The sequence below is a fragment of the Passer montanus genome, unplaced genomic scaffold, assembly GCF_014805655.1.
Source record: "Passer montanus isolate IOZ18808 unplaced genomic scaffold, ASM1480565v1 scaffold4, whole genome shotgun sequence".
NCBI lineage: Eukaryota > Metazoa > Chordata > Aves > Passeriformes > Passeridae > Passer > Passer montanus.
This window is the reverse complement of record NW_024368818.1, coordinates 7,167,312-7,184,377: the sequence shown is the minus strand read 5'-3', so window position 1 is coordinate 7,184,377 and position 17,066 is coordinate 7,167,312. Positions and strand designations below refer to the sequence as shown.

At 42.6% G+C, this 17,066-nt stretch overlaps 1 protein-coding gene across 1 annotated transcript in view; it reads right to left on the bottom strand.

The window, feature by feature from the left end:
* GUCY1A2 (guanylate cyclase 1 soluble subunit alpha 2) overlaps positions 1–7,910 on the bottom strand; it is a 137,362-nt gene extending 129,452 nt beyond the window's left edge. Inside the window, exon 1 of the mRNA XM_039718384.1 lies at positions 7,620–7,910. Coding sequence (XP_039574318.1) covers positions 7,620–7,874 — 255 coding nt within the window. The 5' untranslated portion in view covers positions 7,875–7,910. The remainder of the gene's footprint in view (positions 1–7,619) is intronic.
* Between the last annotated feature and the right edge of the window lie 9,156 nt (positions 7,911–17,066).

The following is a 17,066-nucleotide window of genomic DNA, read 5'->3' as shown; positions in this document are numbered from 1 at the left end:
CTTTCTAGATTCTGAACATTTTAAGGTGCACCTATTTTTTTAACTGCTTCTATTTGAGCTAAAAATAGCTCTTCTTCCTGAAGACCAGCTTCCCAATCCCAGATGTTTGTACTTTAGATAAAAACACCTCCTGCCTGCAGACCTCCATAACTAGCAGCTGATTTGGTATCAGGAGAGGAAGATGCATAATCCCCAGGAGTGGACTGTCTGGGGATCCAGGGCAGGGTGACTGACAGCTGGAGGCAGAACAAGCTGCCTGCAACAGCTCACGATGATCCAGACGGGACCGTGTGAGGGTGCAGCGCCCGAGCTCAGCGCGACTGGCAGGCAAACCTGAGAGCATTCTGCTCCTCATTTCACACAAACTGGGGTCCTCTTCACAGAGAAATGCTGGTGCACATCAGAGAATTGCCTTCATTTAATAAACAGCACTGAGATTAAGAATTTTGCCCAATACTACTTCATGGTGACAAGGCAAACGCGGTGAAGAAATAAAGCAGAGCTAAATAATGACTAGACATTGTAAGTTCTGCATCCCCAGCTGCCTTTCAGCTAGAAGAATCACAGACATTACGGATGGAAATTGCCTATTAGATCATCTAGCCTAACTCCTTGACAGGGAAGGATAAATATCTCAGGGTGCTATCCCTTATAACACCAGCTGTGATTTGCTGAAATTCAGACATTTGTTAATCTCTGAATTTCAGTCTGGTCTGAAATGGACAGAAAAACTGTTCTGTGCTGCAGAGAGAACGTGTTCAGTAGGATTATAACAGATGATCTATTGCTAATGCTACCTGTTCATCTTTTAATGCAACTGATATCTACTACATAAAATCATCAGTGCTACTCCAGCAGACTGATAGGAAATGAAAAGCTTTATAGATCGGTCCTTTTTAAGGATTTTTTTCTGCTGAGAGGGAAGAAGATCCAATTTCCCCAGTGTAACCGGACCTAATTTCATATGCAGCTCTGCATAGGTATTTATCCCTTTGAAACCTATGGACAAACCACAGATGTTTTTCATATTCATTCTAAAACTTAGTTTGAGTTGGCAAACAGACACATGTAGAAAGAATCTGAATACAAGACAGAATAACTTCTTTTACTCAAAGCACTTCATAGCAGCCTTTAACACTAGCACAAGAGGTAGAAGTTAACAGAAGGCTTTCCCCTGTATTAACATTTTGCATTTTATCAGAGTACAACCAACTGCTGTGAGGTGTTAACTGGCTCTGCTCAAACAGTTTCAAATTAAGACCATTCATGCTCGTTTTGATGCAGCCATGAGGGCTCACTGCTTTTGTAGGGACATATATTAATGATCATGACATTCTTGTCTCGTCTCCCTCACGTCTTTCTCTACTTGAACCTGCACACTCTGGCCAGGGGAGAGGCAGAGAAGTGCAAAGCAATTTAGATCAATTTTGTGGGATCACCACTAGTGCTGCCACGCTCTGCTCTGTCAGCCAGCGGGTCCAATCTGCCTGTGACAAAACCTATTCCCCAGCAGGGATAGGCTTGCTGCTTCCAGGCAGCAAACCTGTCTGCAACCTATGAATGTTTCCAAGACACGTTTTCTCCAAGCACTGTAGGGAAGTTAAGATTCAGCCTGGAACAACACAAACATTAAGAAAGCCAATATTACCATGACTGGTCTAAGCATTAGACGTCAAATACTTAAACACACACTCAATAAAATTTCATCAAGGTCAATACAATGCTGCAGGCCCTTGGGTGCAGATAATTTTTTAGTATTTTATTTGCTGAATCTGAATTTTCTTTGCATCAGATGTTAAACTGCTGAACAAGACAAACAACTAAAACTCACTGTGATGCTCATATTGATGATATTTTCCTGAATGCTCCTGTTTTAGACATCACAACTCTATTTCAGGCTATGAAATAACAGATTGATTGACTACAGACTGCTTGCGTGACCTTCTGTATAACTGACTTTTGTCTATGTTAAGTTGAAAGATACTCAGAAAATGTCTGGTTTTATTATAATTTCCAAAAAAAATCATTCTGTTTGCCTGCTGAAATGAGAAATTAGACGTTTCTCATAGAATGTGCCTCTCTTCACCATTTTCATGCTTCACACCCACATTCTTGAGAAGGATGTTACTCATGTAAAAAGCTCACCCAGCCTGGGCTACTAAGTGAATAAGCTCATCACAGCACTGATATGGGTATCATTTGACATTACTTTATTTCATTCAGAAAGACAGCAGAAGTAATTTCTACAACAGCAGAGCTTAGCTATACACAATGTGTTAATGTAAGTCATTAAAAGCTCAGAATACATGTGCAAATTTTTTCCAAAATCTTATGCAAAAATCAATTTACTACCTCTCCTGCTAGTGGCAGCAGCTTGTTAAGGGAGTAGAAGTAAACAGCCAGTAAAAGGAGTAGTATTCATGGACACTAAGTGGTAGAGGTTTATGATGGAGCTACGTTTGATGTCAGCTGCTACACTGCAACTTCTCTGCCAAAACCCCACCTCCGCTCACTGGAGGATTCACTTGCAATTAAGCAATTTGAAGTTACAGCAGTTCTGTGACATAAGTCATAGCCTACATATTAACATAAATGACTGCCTTTACATTCACTTTTCTTCCACTGGCAGGGAAAGGGCTGTATTCAAAAAGACAGTTCTTAAATTCAAACTATTTGGCAGCAGCCAGTAGCAGCTTCCTAAATAACACAGGAAACAAAGTGTTCTTACATTAATGTGTTTTGAACTGGACGTTTAAAGAATAGCAGAAATAATTCTAAATGAACAGAAAAGTATAACAGAAGAGATTTTCACTTAACAGTTTTGTAAGCAATGCGTTACATTGGTCTTTCTGAAAATAAAATGAAATGGAAGTGTTAGTTTAATGTTGTGTTGTGCTGTAATTTGTGTTTCAGAAAGATCAGTGCAGTGCTTACATAGATTCCTGTGAATGCATGCCCGGTCACTCTCAGCTCCTTTAGGGACAGCCTATGCCTCTTAGATGGGAGCAGAGTATTTGACTTTTCAAATCAGTGACAAATTATGTTTTTCTGATTTTGATTCTATTTTCAGCCTGGTATTGGATACAAGTCAAGATAGAACTGGAGCAAATGTGAAAATTGCTGCAAGGAACTAGAATTCAGTAACATACTAAACTGCACTTTTAAAGAATCAAGCTATGTCAACTGGTGCCAGGATGCCGTTCTTCTATAGCAGAGCTCTTAAGGGCAGAAAATATTATTTTGATAATGAATAGCATATAGTATCATGTTCCCTACTTGTAACTAATCAAAATGTATGTCTTTGTGGGTGTAAAATTCATCCTTTAAAATGGAACTCAATAACAAAGCTAGAACCAAAAGTAGAATGTATCATTAAATTTGCTTGTGATGTGCATATAATTACCAAGTTATTTCTTAGAAACAAGGTCATAAATCAATGTCCCTATTAAGTTCCCAACATTTTATTATTTATCTCCAAAAAATTGAACCCAGCCTGGTGACAAGGGCAACTGTTTGTTTTGGGAGCAGCTGGATCTGGCTCCAGATTTCTCTGATCAGAGTGCATAACCAAAGACCATTCAACAGCGGTTCAGGAGGACAGAGGGACATCTGTGTTCTGTCAGGAACATGATTTAGGAACATGTCAGAACGGATAGGAGCTGCCTTCACAATTACTCAGCCTTGTGGGAACATCACAGGGATCATAGGCTGTGAGAGGGCAGGGACAGTCACAGGGCAGCACGCAGGGAGCACTGCTGCCAGGACCTCGAGAGCCGATGGAGCCACAAGAGCTGTGTGCAAAGCCTGGGGTTTATTGTACTGGACAGCAAAGTTTGGTCCCACCAACCATCATCTGCACACCCAGGTGCTGAGCACAGCTCCCCAACCCCAGAGCTGGGCTCCAGGCTGTGCCTCCACCCTTCTGATGTCAGGGCACCTGGCTACATAGCAGACTGGTACTGGGGGAGGCAGCAGGGCAGCAGCTTGATGAGATGTTCAGGACATGCACAGTTTGCTGAGTGCAGCTGAGACAAAAGAGCTGCCTCTCCTTGCACTCTTGCTGCTCTGCCTCCCTGCCCTGTGCACCCTGCTTCCCCAGCACAGCTTACTCACGAATGCCAGCAGCGGGATGTGCATGGAGGTCTCATCACCACACACTTTTCCCCAAAATACACAGCTGTTTTGGTGGGAGGTGAGCCCCACCATGCTTCTAGTTCTGGCGCTCAGAAAAGAGCGGGTTTGCAGTGAGCACATTCCAGACAAACAGCAGCAATCCTTCACCCATCCAGGCGTGTTGGGGAACATTTACGATCCAACACGAAAATAAAATGAACCTGTGCTGATGAATCAGGTCCCTACATCCTCTAGTATAACTACTGCAGGAAAAAATCTCCAATAATCAATATAAGAGAAAGGGTGGAATATCATGCCTGTTGGAAAGTGCCAGAAGCTGCTGTCCGGGAGCAAGGAGAATGGGGTGGATTCAATGCTGCAACACAGCAAGGTTCACTTTTTGATATTTTCCCACAGTTCCACAAAATGTAATGTTTGTGCAAAGTCATACTCAGCTAAAATTGAGACCAAGATTACAAGTGATAAAAAAATGCAGTAACTTTTCTCTGTATTTTAGTGTAATATATCTTGAATACCTCATTACTGCATTTCTTTCTACAGAATCTTGTACAATTGACAGTACAGCTGTAGTAACTCATGAATGAATTGCACAGGAGAAACATTTCGTACACATTTCTGCACTACCACTCCTAAGATGAAGCCTGTTTGCACAGCCCTCTTGCCTCCTCTGCCCTATGGACACCCCTCTTGGGTGTCCAACACTCTTTTGCCCCTTGGATGCTCCTTCCTGCTCTGTTCAAGGCTCCCCACATGCCCAGAGCAGCTCCCAGTAGCTCCTGCTACCACTTAGAACTCTCTGCATGGTACAGTAGTATTAAATACACACAGAGAATTTTTCTTCAGTGAAAATACAAAATAAGGTTTTACTGAGTATTCCATCCTAGTTATTGAAGGAGGAAATAGCTGAAGGAAAGCACAAAAAACTACGGCTAAGTATAAACATCAGGAACCTGTAGCATCCTTCAACTTTGAAAGTTAGGATGAGGACAAATAACTACTGCATTCATGTTTGAAGAGACAACGTTACACCTCACAGGGTAGATACACAATAATATTAAATACACACAGAGAATTTTTCTTCACTGAAAATACAAAACAAGGTTTTACTGAGTATTCCATCCTAGTTATTGAAGGAGGAAATAGCTGAAGGAAAGCACAAAAAACTACGGCTAAGTATAAACATCAGGAACCTGTAGCATCCTTCAACTTTGAAAGTTAGGATGAGGACAAATAACTACTGCATTTGTTACACCTCACAGGCTAGATACACAATATATACATCTATAGGCACTTAAATATGTTTATGTACTAAACAGAGACCCCTATCTACAGTATTACAGAACGAGGATCTATCTACGTCTATAAAAAAGTATTAGAGCTTTTTATTTAGAAAGAACATCTGTCAGTGCTCCCTTCAGAATTGCCTTCTAATGTAACAAACAACATAAATGAATCCTATTAAATCAATTTTACAGGCAAAGTGGTTTGGTTTTTTTACTTCTAATTAAAGTTATTCCTAATTTATATCAGTAGATGTGAAAAAATAATCAGATCCAAAGTGTTAGACATATGGCAACTTGACTTGTTGCATGAAGGCATCTATTCAGTATCACACAGCTCAGTAAGAAAGCACCAAAATAACAAAGCATCTGAACAGTGGTTTCTCTGAGTGAAAAATGAAAAGGCAGGGGACCTGGTTCTTTTCTTAAACCAAGACTAGAACAATAAGACTTCTTTGCCTTAATGACATTAATTTATGCCAAAATGTGTAAGATGGAATGAATGAAGCTGTAGTTACGATGAAAAGATATAAAGGAAAATTTTAAGTAATGTGTATCACATTAAAATTTTTAAATAACCTATTTTTTAGCAACAAGGGTTGCTATAATTACTTCCCAGGGAAACCATGAAAGCTGTTGTTTGGGACATCAAAACCAAGTTAGACTAAATTTTTGCATTCTTAAATAAAATTTCTCTGTGCGCAGGGAAGAAAGAGGACTTGGATCTATCAGAGTTTTATTCATGTCTTAATTCAAAGAATGTGTTTATTTTGAAAACAAATTCAACAACTTATACATAAAACTGTAACTGTCTCTTGTAACAACACAATAAAGGAAGTAACAGTCAAAGCTTAAAAAACACAAATACTAAGGTTATCTCAAAATACTGTGCTGAACTACTTCTGAATACTTCAAATATTTGGGGTAACGTGCTCTAATTATACCATTGCACTACTATCAAATTAAAGAGCTTCTCATTTTTTTTAATATACTAAAACAAGACAGGTCACCTGAAATATTGTCTATTAATATCAGCATTACAAGACCAGATTCCCAGTGGAGAGGGAAAAAATCAATGGGAAGGAAAAGTCTTAACTGCCACTGGATGACTATTAGCTATTTAATGCACTAAAACTTCTCCCCTTAAACACCCTGTCTACTCCTGTCCAGCACTTGAACTCCAAACAGAAAAGAGTGTATTAAAACCAATGCAAACTGAGAGTTAATGATGAGGAGACTCATAAGGAATTTCCAGAGCTGCCTAATAATATGAAAAAAGATTATCTGGTGCTGCAATAGCAGATATAGTTGCCCTGCACATTAAGACAACTTGTTGCCATTCATGTTTTATACTTTAATACATTAAACTACATCAGAGCCCAAACAAACATTCAGTTGCAGCTGAAACTTTAGGAGGAAATTTTAGTGGTGATCACAGACGTATGTACAGCAGCATAACACAAAATGCTGGAGAAAAACCTTCATTTTTTATGAGAACTCCTCAGACACTGATTTCAGTCTTACAAAATAATACCAGCATATGTTACAGGCTCTACCTGAACTCGCCCCTGATGTTAACAGCATACAGACAGTGGGTCCCTGACTCTCAGCTACAGGTGCAGTTCTCCAGGCAATCATTAAGTCGTGGATTTCAAAGTCTGCTTTAAAGAAACTGATCTGTAAGTAAGGTCTGCGCATCCATGAGGCACAGGGAAATCTGTTGCTGAAATATTTCCAAGCACATAGGCGGAACTTTGTTTTGCTTTACCCTGTTCAGTACAGAGAAGCCCTACAAAGGGAATAAGTTCACATCCCCGCATTGTTCAGGAACAATGTGCACGCCACGCATCATACAGATCTAACTTTTTATATATTAAAAAAATTAATAACGTTGCTAGTACCAGTGATAAGCACTTTATTGCTCTGTTTTCATTCAGAAAGGGACTCGGCAGAAACGATAAACCCAGCCAAAGCGGCAGCTGCGCCTAAGCGCGACTCCCGACCCTATTTCCAGCACCGGGCTGCCGGGAGCTGTGCTCCCGCAGGTCTGCGAGGCTGGCAGGCGGCAGCCGGAGCGGGCACGGAGAGGCAGCGGGCTCCGGCGACCCGGCGGCACTGGCCGGGAGGGGGGCGCGGGCACGGCTGCCTCTTTCCCGACAGGGACCCGAGCCCGCGGGGCTGTGCGGGGCTGTGCGGGGCACTCACCGCGGGGGCCGTCAGGCGGCGGATGCTCTCGCCCAGCGAGTCCAGGTTGACCCGCCGGCGGCGCGGAGCGCGGCGCGCCCCGGCGCTGGCCGCGGCGGCGGCGGCGAAGGGGATGTCAGCGGGGCCGGGGGGGCTGCGGCTGCCGTTCCAGCAGAGGCGGGACAGGGGACACTCGCCCTCCTCCTCGGGGCTCGTCTCCGGGCAGTCCGAGCCCAGCGAGCTGAAGGACTCCGACGAGATCTTGCGGCGGGACATGGTGCCGCGGGCCGGGCGCGGGGCGGCGGCGGGCTCTCCGCGGCTCTCCGCGCCGGGCCGGGAGCGCGGGTGCCGCGCCGCGCCGCGCCGGGAGCCTTTAAAGCGGCGGCGGCGGCAACCGCGGTGGCTGCTGCCCTCCTCTGCCTCGGCCGCCCGCCCCGCTCTCCCCTCCCCCGGCTCCCTCGCTGCTCCGCGGGGATCACGTGTTGTTTGGAGCCCTTTCCCCCTCCTCCTCCTCCTCCTCCTCTCGCCTCGCCCGCCCCGCTCGCCGCCTGTCGCGCTCGGCTCCGCTCTCCGCGGCCCCGCCGGCCCCGCTGCCCCGCGCCGCGGAGATGCCCCCAGCGCCCGGCGGGGCGGACCCAGGGCAGGGCAGAGCCCGCGCTCCCGCCGCTGCCGGATCCCGGGAGGGGGGCAAGGCGCTCTGCTCTGCGCCTTGGAGCTTTGGCGCTGGGCTGAGGGAAGCGGGAGGTGGCCCGGTACCCGCGCACGGCTCCGCGGGGAGCGGCGGGGCCGGCGCGGGGAATGGGGACGATCCCGGGGCCCTCCCGTGGATGCCGCCCTGGCCCCGCCGGCAGTCCCGCCGCGGTGCTGGACAGCTCCCTGGCAGCTCCAGCGGCAGGGAAAGCCGGTACGCGCTCCCTGCCAGCCCTCCCCGCCAGCGAACTTTTGAAATTGCATTAGGGAGCTGAAGCTTAAGAAAAAAATCATTTTAAAAACTGGGGAGACAGGATGCCGGCCATCAGCTTTCAGAATCAAAAGTTGTCGTCTTTGTGCAAGCACTGCGCCCGTTAGCACTGTATGTGGTGTCCAAAACAGCAAAGAAACTAAATTCATTCTCTCGCTAGAGCCCTGGCAAGGGGAGAAAGGACTGGGCTGGAGGACCCAAAGCAGAGGAGCTTCGGTCCCGGATGACACACAAGGTGTTTCTCCTTCCCAACTTTCCCTACCCATGCTGTCAGTTTAAAGATGCCTTTCGAGAATCATTCCAGTAGTGATAACCCCATGTAATTCTCCTCAGCAAAAATGCACCAAGGAAATGTGATCTCAGCTGAAGTGGTTCGTCCTGCCATCAATGCAGACAGCTTGTCATTACTTTCCCTTTGTTAAAAAACCCCTTATTTTAAAAGGCAATGATTTTAAGATAGTTTTTACTCTACCTTTTCACTGTATTATGACATGTTTTACAACCTTATCCTTTTAAATGTCTGAATGCAGCCTAAACAAGGACTCACTGAAGAGACTAGGGAGATTTCCACAGGTGTGAAGGAGCTTTTGAGCATAGCCCCAGGCAGCACAAGCCGGTGTCTGCTCTCAGAGGGGGCACAGGTCTATGGCTGAACATGCTGCTTTTAACTGGGGCACAACAACCTTTGCCAGGACATTGCTTTCAGTGTGTCATCCTTGTTTCCCTTGACTCACATAGTGTCTTTTTTTAAATTTTTTTTAATAGAAATAGATATGGAGTTTGATGATTGAAACCTGTCGTTTGAAAGGATGTCTACTAAAGCCAGAGTGTTCCATACTACCTTCTGTTGCCATGGGAAGTATTACACTTGGGATGCACAGACTTTCTTTTTGCAGTCCTGGTGATTCCCTCGGCAGCCCTAGGACATGAATCAGGCATGACTTCACATTCAAGTAATTCACACATGAACCTTCAGATCTGTTGTTCTTCTCTGTGTTTCCTCCTCGAGTGATTAACAATATTCATCTGAGTCTAGGGAGGTGAAACAGTCACTCTGCCTTTTTTTGTTCTTCCCTCCAAAGAAATCCTCCTTTTCTCAGGTTTTTGAGATCTGCTGCACAAGCCCTTGCTGGCCTGCAGGCCAAGCTCCCACCATTGAGGGCACTCAGGAACTAAGGGGTCTGGAAGGTGCCCATTGGTGCTAAGCATCATCCCTAGCACAGGGTACTCTGTGTTAAGATGTTAGCATTCTTCACGTGCTTCAGTTTCTATTAAATGTACTTCCTTCTCATAGACCATTTCATACAGTCCTCAGTGAAGTAAACTACCACTGGTTTCCTGGCTGATGCAGTGACAGTGACAACTGGGTAAGAGCCACATAGTTTAGCATGGAAAATGCAAATACATATTTATAAGTTCTAAACTGCAAAAATACCAAAGTGTCAACTGGTTCCATGTGCAGCACTTCAGCTGTAGGCTAAGCAACTTGCTTGGAGGCATGCTGCATTTTATTCAGCACTAAGGAGAAAGGTTTCAACATGACAAAAATGACACCTTTTAGGTCTTCAGTATCCTCTTTTTCTTGAAGTTTAAAGTAGCACTTCCCAATGCAAGTTATTGGTAGCATTTGACAGTGCTTCTGAGTTACCCTTGTAGCTTTAAAAATTACTTTCCTAATACTCCTCATGGCCATATTCCATTATGTCTATAATATAGTGATCCTGTAGTGGAAAAGAAAATTGTCTGCCTCAATGACTATTCCTGAGGTCAGGACATCAAAACCAAATGTACTTGTGTACCAAACCAACTCTTTTCAAGAACATGAAAGATATTTTCCTTCAACATCTAGATAGTGAAGTTCACAGCTCAGCAAAAAATGCCATTAGGTTCTTCAAGTATTCTTTTCCTCAGATGAAGCAGACCTTTGAGTAAAACCAGACCATGTTGGCTAGTCTGATTAGATACAACCTTTAAAGCCTGTGAAAGTAAGCCTCATACCTGCCCAATGCAGTTACTGAAGATATCAGTAGTGTGCATACTGCAACTCTCTTTGGGATTCATAACATGAAGTGCACAGAACTGAATAGAGCAACCAACTGGAAAACTACCAAACGCCATCATAAGTTGTCTTGAGCTAAATAGAAATAGACAGCAGAAGATTCAAGATGATGCAGATCCTGGAGGTGAGTCTGGTGAGCAAACAAGTCATTCAGTCCCCAGTTAATTATTCTCATTTCATTTCTCTTGATCCAGACACAGCCTTGGCAAAAGCTAAATACCACAGGGGCTGCTTCATCTGGCAGTCAAATGCCTGTGAGAGCCCATAGACACAGACATTTACTGCATATAAGAGAACAAATATTCTTATTTTATACATGTCTCATCAGCCCCAACTTGTAGTTGGCACATTATTGGGTGAATAGCAGAATGTCTGTAAAATTAATAAGGTTCACTAAAAGAATGCCAATGCAACTTTTCTCTCATACTACAAGAGAGTGCAAATGTATGTGTCCCACATTACAGGCACTTCAGAAAAAAAATTGAGTACTTTTAATTATTTTACAATTTCTAATGCATAATTACTCTTCTCATTAGACAGCTGGCTGAGCATGATCCAGGGTGTGCCCAGGTGGCCAAGAAGGCCGATGGCATCCTGGCCTGGGTCAGCCCTGGTGTGGCAGCAGGAGCAGGGCAGTGACCGTCCCCCTGTACCCAGCACTGCTGAGGCCACAGCTCCAATCCTGTGCTCAGCTCTGGGCCCCTCACTGCAGGAAAGACATGGAGGGGCTGGAGCGTGTCCAGGGAAGGGCAACGGAGCTGGGGAAGGGTCTGGAGCACAAGCGCTGTGAGGAGCAGCTGAGGGAGCTGGGGGTGTTCAGCCTGGAGAAAAGGAGGCTCAGGGGGACCTCATCACTCTCTGCAGCTGCCTGACAGGAGGGTGCAGCCAGGTGGGGTCAGGCTCTTCTCCCAGGTAACAAATGACAGGACAAGGGAACATAGCCTAAAGTTGTGACAGGAAAGATCCAGGCTGAAGATCAGGAAGTTGGTTTTTTTTTCACAGAAAGGGTGGTTAAGTATTGGACTGGAGATGATGGATTAGAGCTGTGGTTTAGTTGACAAGGTTATGATCAGTCAAAGGTCAGACTTGATGACCTTAGAGATCTTTCCCAAACTAAATGATTCTGCATCTCTGTGATTCTAAGGAAAAGATTATGAAAATCACAAATGTTTTCTCTTTTTTTATTTATTTTCACATTTTTGTCTTAGTGCTAATGAGCAAAATTCACAAAATTGAGTTCAGTCCTGACAGAAAATACACGGTCTTTAATTTCCATTATTTAGAGTGTGTTAGTTTATTGGTAATTATTCATGATTTTTATTTATTTGTTATTAACTATGCATTTCTCATCAGACATATGCTGGAGTTTTGATATTATTTTTATTCACAAATGCTGTTTTTCTACAGCTCACAAAGCCTTGGAAGATTAAAATAACAAAAGCAACTTCATCATAGTGCATTGCATTGTCCTATCTGCCATTGTTGAGAAAATATTGGTTGCAAAGCTGCTAAAAGAAAGTATTTGAACTAATCCCTCTTAGATGTTAGCTGCACATATCACATATATCACATATATAGTTCGTATCATTTCACCTATTACATTATATGGCTTTTTGTAATAATCTTTTTTATAGTACTACTGAACCTATAAGTACTGAATTTTCTTTTAATAGAAAAGATTGTTGTCACGGGATCAATGTGTCCCCACAGAGAAAGTAAACACCTGTTTTGCAAAGCATTTCTAAAGCAGCAGGAGAGCGTTATCCTGTGACAACATTGTGTTACAATTACTTTATTGCAGTCAGGCAAAATGAATGATGTGCAGCGAATTTATTCTTCTTTCACATTCTGCCAAACCTTCCTGTTCTTTATCCAATGACTTCCATCTGGAGCAGTGCCTGGAAGGATGGCTGGGGCGTTCTGCCATTCGTCATTAATGATCTGTTGAATTACAGCTGGCTTGAAGAACAAATCAATTCTATATTTCAACTACTCAGAAATATAGTTTGTGGTGCAGCAATTCACACTGGTCTAAGTTGTTGGTGTTCTAGTCATCAGGTTATGTTTGAGTCCACCATGTTACTGAAGCAGTAATGAATCTGTTTTACACTGCGAGATGAGATGTTATGTAATGAAAGCAGAAGAATCTGTGTCTTAATGCTCATAAAATATCTTTAATCTGTGACCCTCAGCACACTATTAGGACTTCTTTCTTATGGATGAGAAAAGCAAACAAAGCACTGGTGACATACCACAAGACTCACACCACCTAGCAGATCAATTCCAGAATGAGGAAGTCCTTGTTGCCTAATTCAACTTCAAGACAACTTTATTCAGGATCTTGGCTGGCAACATGAATGAACAGCATCAGATCCATTTGTAAATTCAGGGATTTCACTATATTGACTTGCCAAAATAGAATCAAAACTAGATGTCAGGGCTGTGCAAAAATATAAGGTATATTGACATCATCAATATTTCACACAGCAAAAAAAAAAAAAGGTGATGAAAATGTCTGATGGAGTGAGAAAAATAAGAATGCCCAAATAACAGTGCTTTGACTCAGATGAGTAGATCAAACTAAGATTGCAAATCTCAGGGAGAAGTAATGGCATACAATTTTAACTAATTGTCTAGAATTTACATTCAGCTGGCTAAACATTCAGACCTAAAAACTTATAAACTGCAAAATAAAAACTGTACCACAGAACTTAAAATCTCCTATTTCCATTCCACTTACTCAGGCAGATTTACTGAATTCAGCACTGGGTGAGGTAAACTGAACCTTTTCTTGATCAGCATTTCTTCTGTGTCCTGAGTATTTTACCCTGAGGACACCAGGTAGTGGAGGCAGCATAAGTTCTGCCTCAGAGTTACCTCTAAACCCCACTGAAATTCATTTAAACCACTAAAACAAGAAGATGCTGATGAGCATCTCTTATGGTCTTGAGCTACCTCACCCCAGCAGTCCTGGCAGCTTTGTCAAGCCACTGTTTATATAACAGCTCCCTACAGAAAGCCAGTTTGTTTCTACTCTTGCAAAGGTATTTATCCCAGACATACTTCCTGCTATAAGCAGTTTTTTTGTAAGGATATCAGTGGCATCAGCAAGTCTAACCCAAAGAAAATACAATGGTTTGTAGGCACATACATATGAAATTAAACCAAATTGGCTTTCAAGCACCCTCTGTATCACAGCAGGAGTTCAAATAGACATGTTTTCCAGACTTCTGGAGAAGCTCCTTCCACTCTTCATACAACATGAGGATTCAAAATAGAAACAGCTTTAAGAGCTTCTTATGCTCTGGACAGAGGCTGAATGAAACCAGGACTCTCAAATTTCCTGAGCTATCTTCTAGGATTGCCTTTTCTCCTGAGGAGAGGCAGATTTGATGCCCATGAGACAGGGTGCCCCTTTGTCTCTCCCAGTCCTCTGGCCTGCCTGTAGAAATTCCCTTTGGTGGTCTCTCACCGAGCACACTCTAGGCAGCCCTGTGGTTCCCAGAAGCACCAGGAAAGCGGCTCGGGAAGCAAAGGCAAGGAGTTAGCAGGCAAGTCCTGGAAAATCAGGGTAAGCACAAAGTACTGACCAGGTCTGACTAGGTTTGAACCTGATCTGTTGGAGCAGTTTTGTAGGCAAGCAGTGCTGTACAGCATCTGGGAGGTGACGAGCAGAGCTTGTGTAAGGAGGGCTTGCTGCAGTAGCTCAGCAGGACCTGGATGGGAGCAGGACAGCAGCTCTGCCAGAAAGGCCAAGCCCAGAGTGTGGTACTGCAGCTCCTCTTCTCTTGTCTGGGCCAGCCGGCCCTTGCCACAAACACAGCACACTTCTGTTACTTCACAAACTGACCCTTTCCACCAGATATTTTCCTATTTAAAAGTTCCAAAATGTAAATTATTGCCACCAATGTGGCAATACCACCTTACCAACTGGTCTAAGATTAATTCACACTGACATCTTGTCTCATTAGATTACCTTTTTCTATTTTATTTTAATGACAGGAAATCCCACTATATTTTACCCAGATTTGTTGAAAAGTGAAACTTTCTATCATGTAAGGACTGGGAAGAGTTTCTCTTGGAAGCTTCATTTAATTATTTTAGTTTTCCTAAAGACTTGCTTCCATGAAAACCAGAAAGGAATAAAGAGGTTTTACTTTTATATAGTTTCAGCAACAGGAGAGGGAAAGAAAGATCATGTTTATACCTATAGATGTAGATAATAATAAACCATTAAGATAGTGCCTGAGCAAATGAAAAATTATCTACCATATCTACCTACAGGATATTATTCACGAACAGTGAGTCAGCCAAAATGCTGTCCAAATGAAAGATCCTACTGAGCATCCAGATAAAATCTACTGTAATAAAATCTACTCTATTTCTCCAAGAGGTGGCAAATTATCTTGTTGTGAAAGCAACTTCTTCAAGCAGTGAAATGTAATGTATGTGGCTGCTTACAATGACTGTCCCAGCCTCTTTCATCACATGTATCTTCAACATGAACTTCAATCTGTCTCTGCCTAATAGTGCATAGCAGTTTTATGTACTTAATAGTGTTCAGAAGCCTTTCCCTTTCAGATGTTCAGCTATCCTGCTGTGGATACTTGTGTTAAAACATTCCTAATATTCTAGAGAAATATTTGAAGCATACAAAATATGGTGACTTAAGTTTCAGCACTCAAAAACTTAATTGATTATTTAACTTCATTCTTCGCTTTCACTTGGCTCCTTAAAACAAGGCTACAGGCAAATATAAAGGTAAATTATTTTCCTGTCAAATTAGTTTTGGTGAAGGAACACAGCTTTCAGATATGAGTGCCTCTGCTACTCAGCACTGTCGCTCTTGCTGATGATACTGAGCATCAGGATACCACCATTTCTTATTCCACGGTTTCTTGTGCTCTTTGCAAAACAGACAGTCAGTTCCCAGAGGAATGTTCCTATGCAGAGATTAGTGTGAATACTAATAGGGAAGCTCTGCACTAGGAGTTATTAAATAAATGTATTTTGTAATAGTGACATAACTCGAAACAAATATATATATGCGTGTGTGGAATTTCAGCTTCAGATTCTGAGTTGGAACTTTTCTAAAATGTTCTGTTGAGGGGGAATGGGAGGAGATGAACAAACAAAAGACGGAAAATATAGAAAGGAAAGACTAATCCTTTTCTCTATGGAAGACTCTTAGTGGATTCTCAAGTTCTCTTTCATATCAATATATTTTATGCAAAAAAAGGTCAATAAAAGGTAGGCTACTGTGAGGGAATCACACACCTTGGGAAGGGGATGGGGGTGAGGGTGTTGCAATGTGCTTGCCATAACATGAATATTTCATTTTTGCAGCATGTTTCATTCCAAATTTCTCAAGGTGATTTGCAAGCAATTGCAAAGCAAATATGTAATGTGAATAAGCTCAAACAAATAGTGGTTTCAGTGGGGAGTTGAGAGCAGTGTGTGCCAAATCCTCTAGTTTTTACCCCTGCTGATTTAGGCTGAAGTGCTCAGCACCTTGTAGAAATCCTCAGGACTTCTTTGAATCCAGCTCTGAGTGAATCAATCTCAAAATCTTTTACAAGAAAAAAATCCACAAGCAAGGCACATACTGACATAATGGGAATTTGGCTGCTTGTAGTGATGCAGAAATAAATTCTATCTACCAACATTTGCTGCTAGTGGAGTTATGTTTAAAAAAACTTTTCTCTGTAGATAGATAAATATGCAAATTATTTTTACAGAAAAGTACCATTAAATCCTGAAAGAATCAAACATTTTCCTAGCAAGACCAATAAGTAAACCATATTTTTGGAATATTTCTTTTAAAAAGACACAGTAAATCTTAGCTCTCACTGCAGTGGTGCAGCCAAGTGCCTGGTTTTAGAGAGACTGCTGTAGTTCAGGTCACTGGTATAGCTTTCTATACAATCAGTTTTTCACTTCATTCTTCAGTAATAAGATTCAGCTAAAGCTAAACCACAGATGCTTCTGCAAAGCAATGGGAATTTGATTCCAGAAAGGTGAAAGTGCTAACACAGTTGGTTCAAACTATTTTTAGTACTAATCTATGCACAGTACAAAGTTTCTGTGAAGTATCTTGTCCTGTTTTTGCCATGAGGTAAAATGTAGTCCTGCTGCATAATCTCAAATTGATGATTTGATTTTTCCCTCATGCACATGTTTTGTCTTCAAGTGTGATCTTTTCCATCCCCTGACAACAGTTCAATGCTTTACATGACTCAACATGAACAAAGTGTCAAAAACATTAAAAAGCAATTGTTTTGTTGGTTGGACATAAAGGCAACACAAAGCAAATGTGCTGCAGCAGAAAGAAGCAGGTTAACATTAAAACATCCATACTACCTCAAATGCCAAACACTTCCCTGGATTTTGAGAAGCATCTTGAACTCCTTGCAGATGAAAACTCAGAGGAAGTGTATGGCATTAGAGT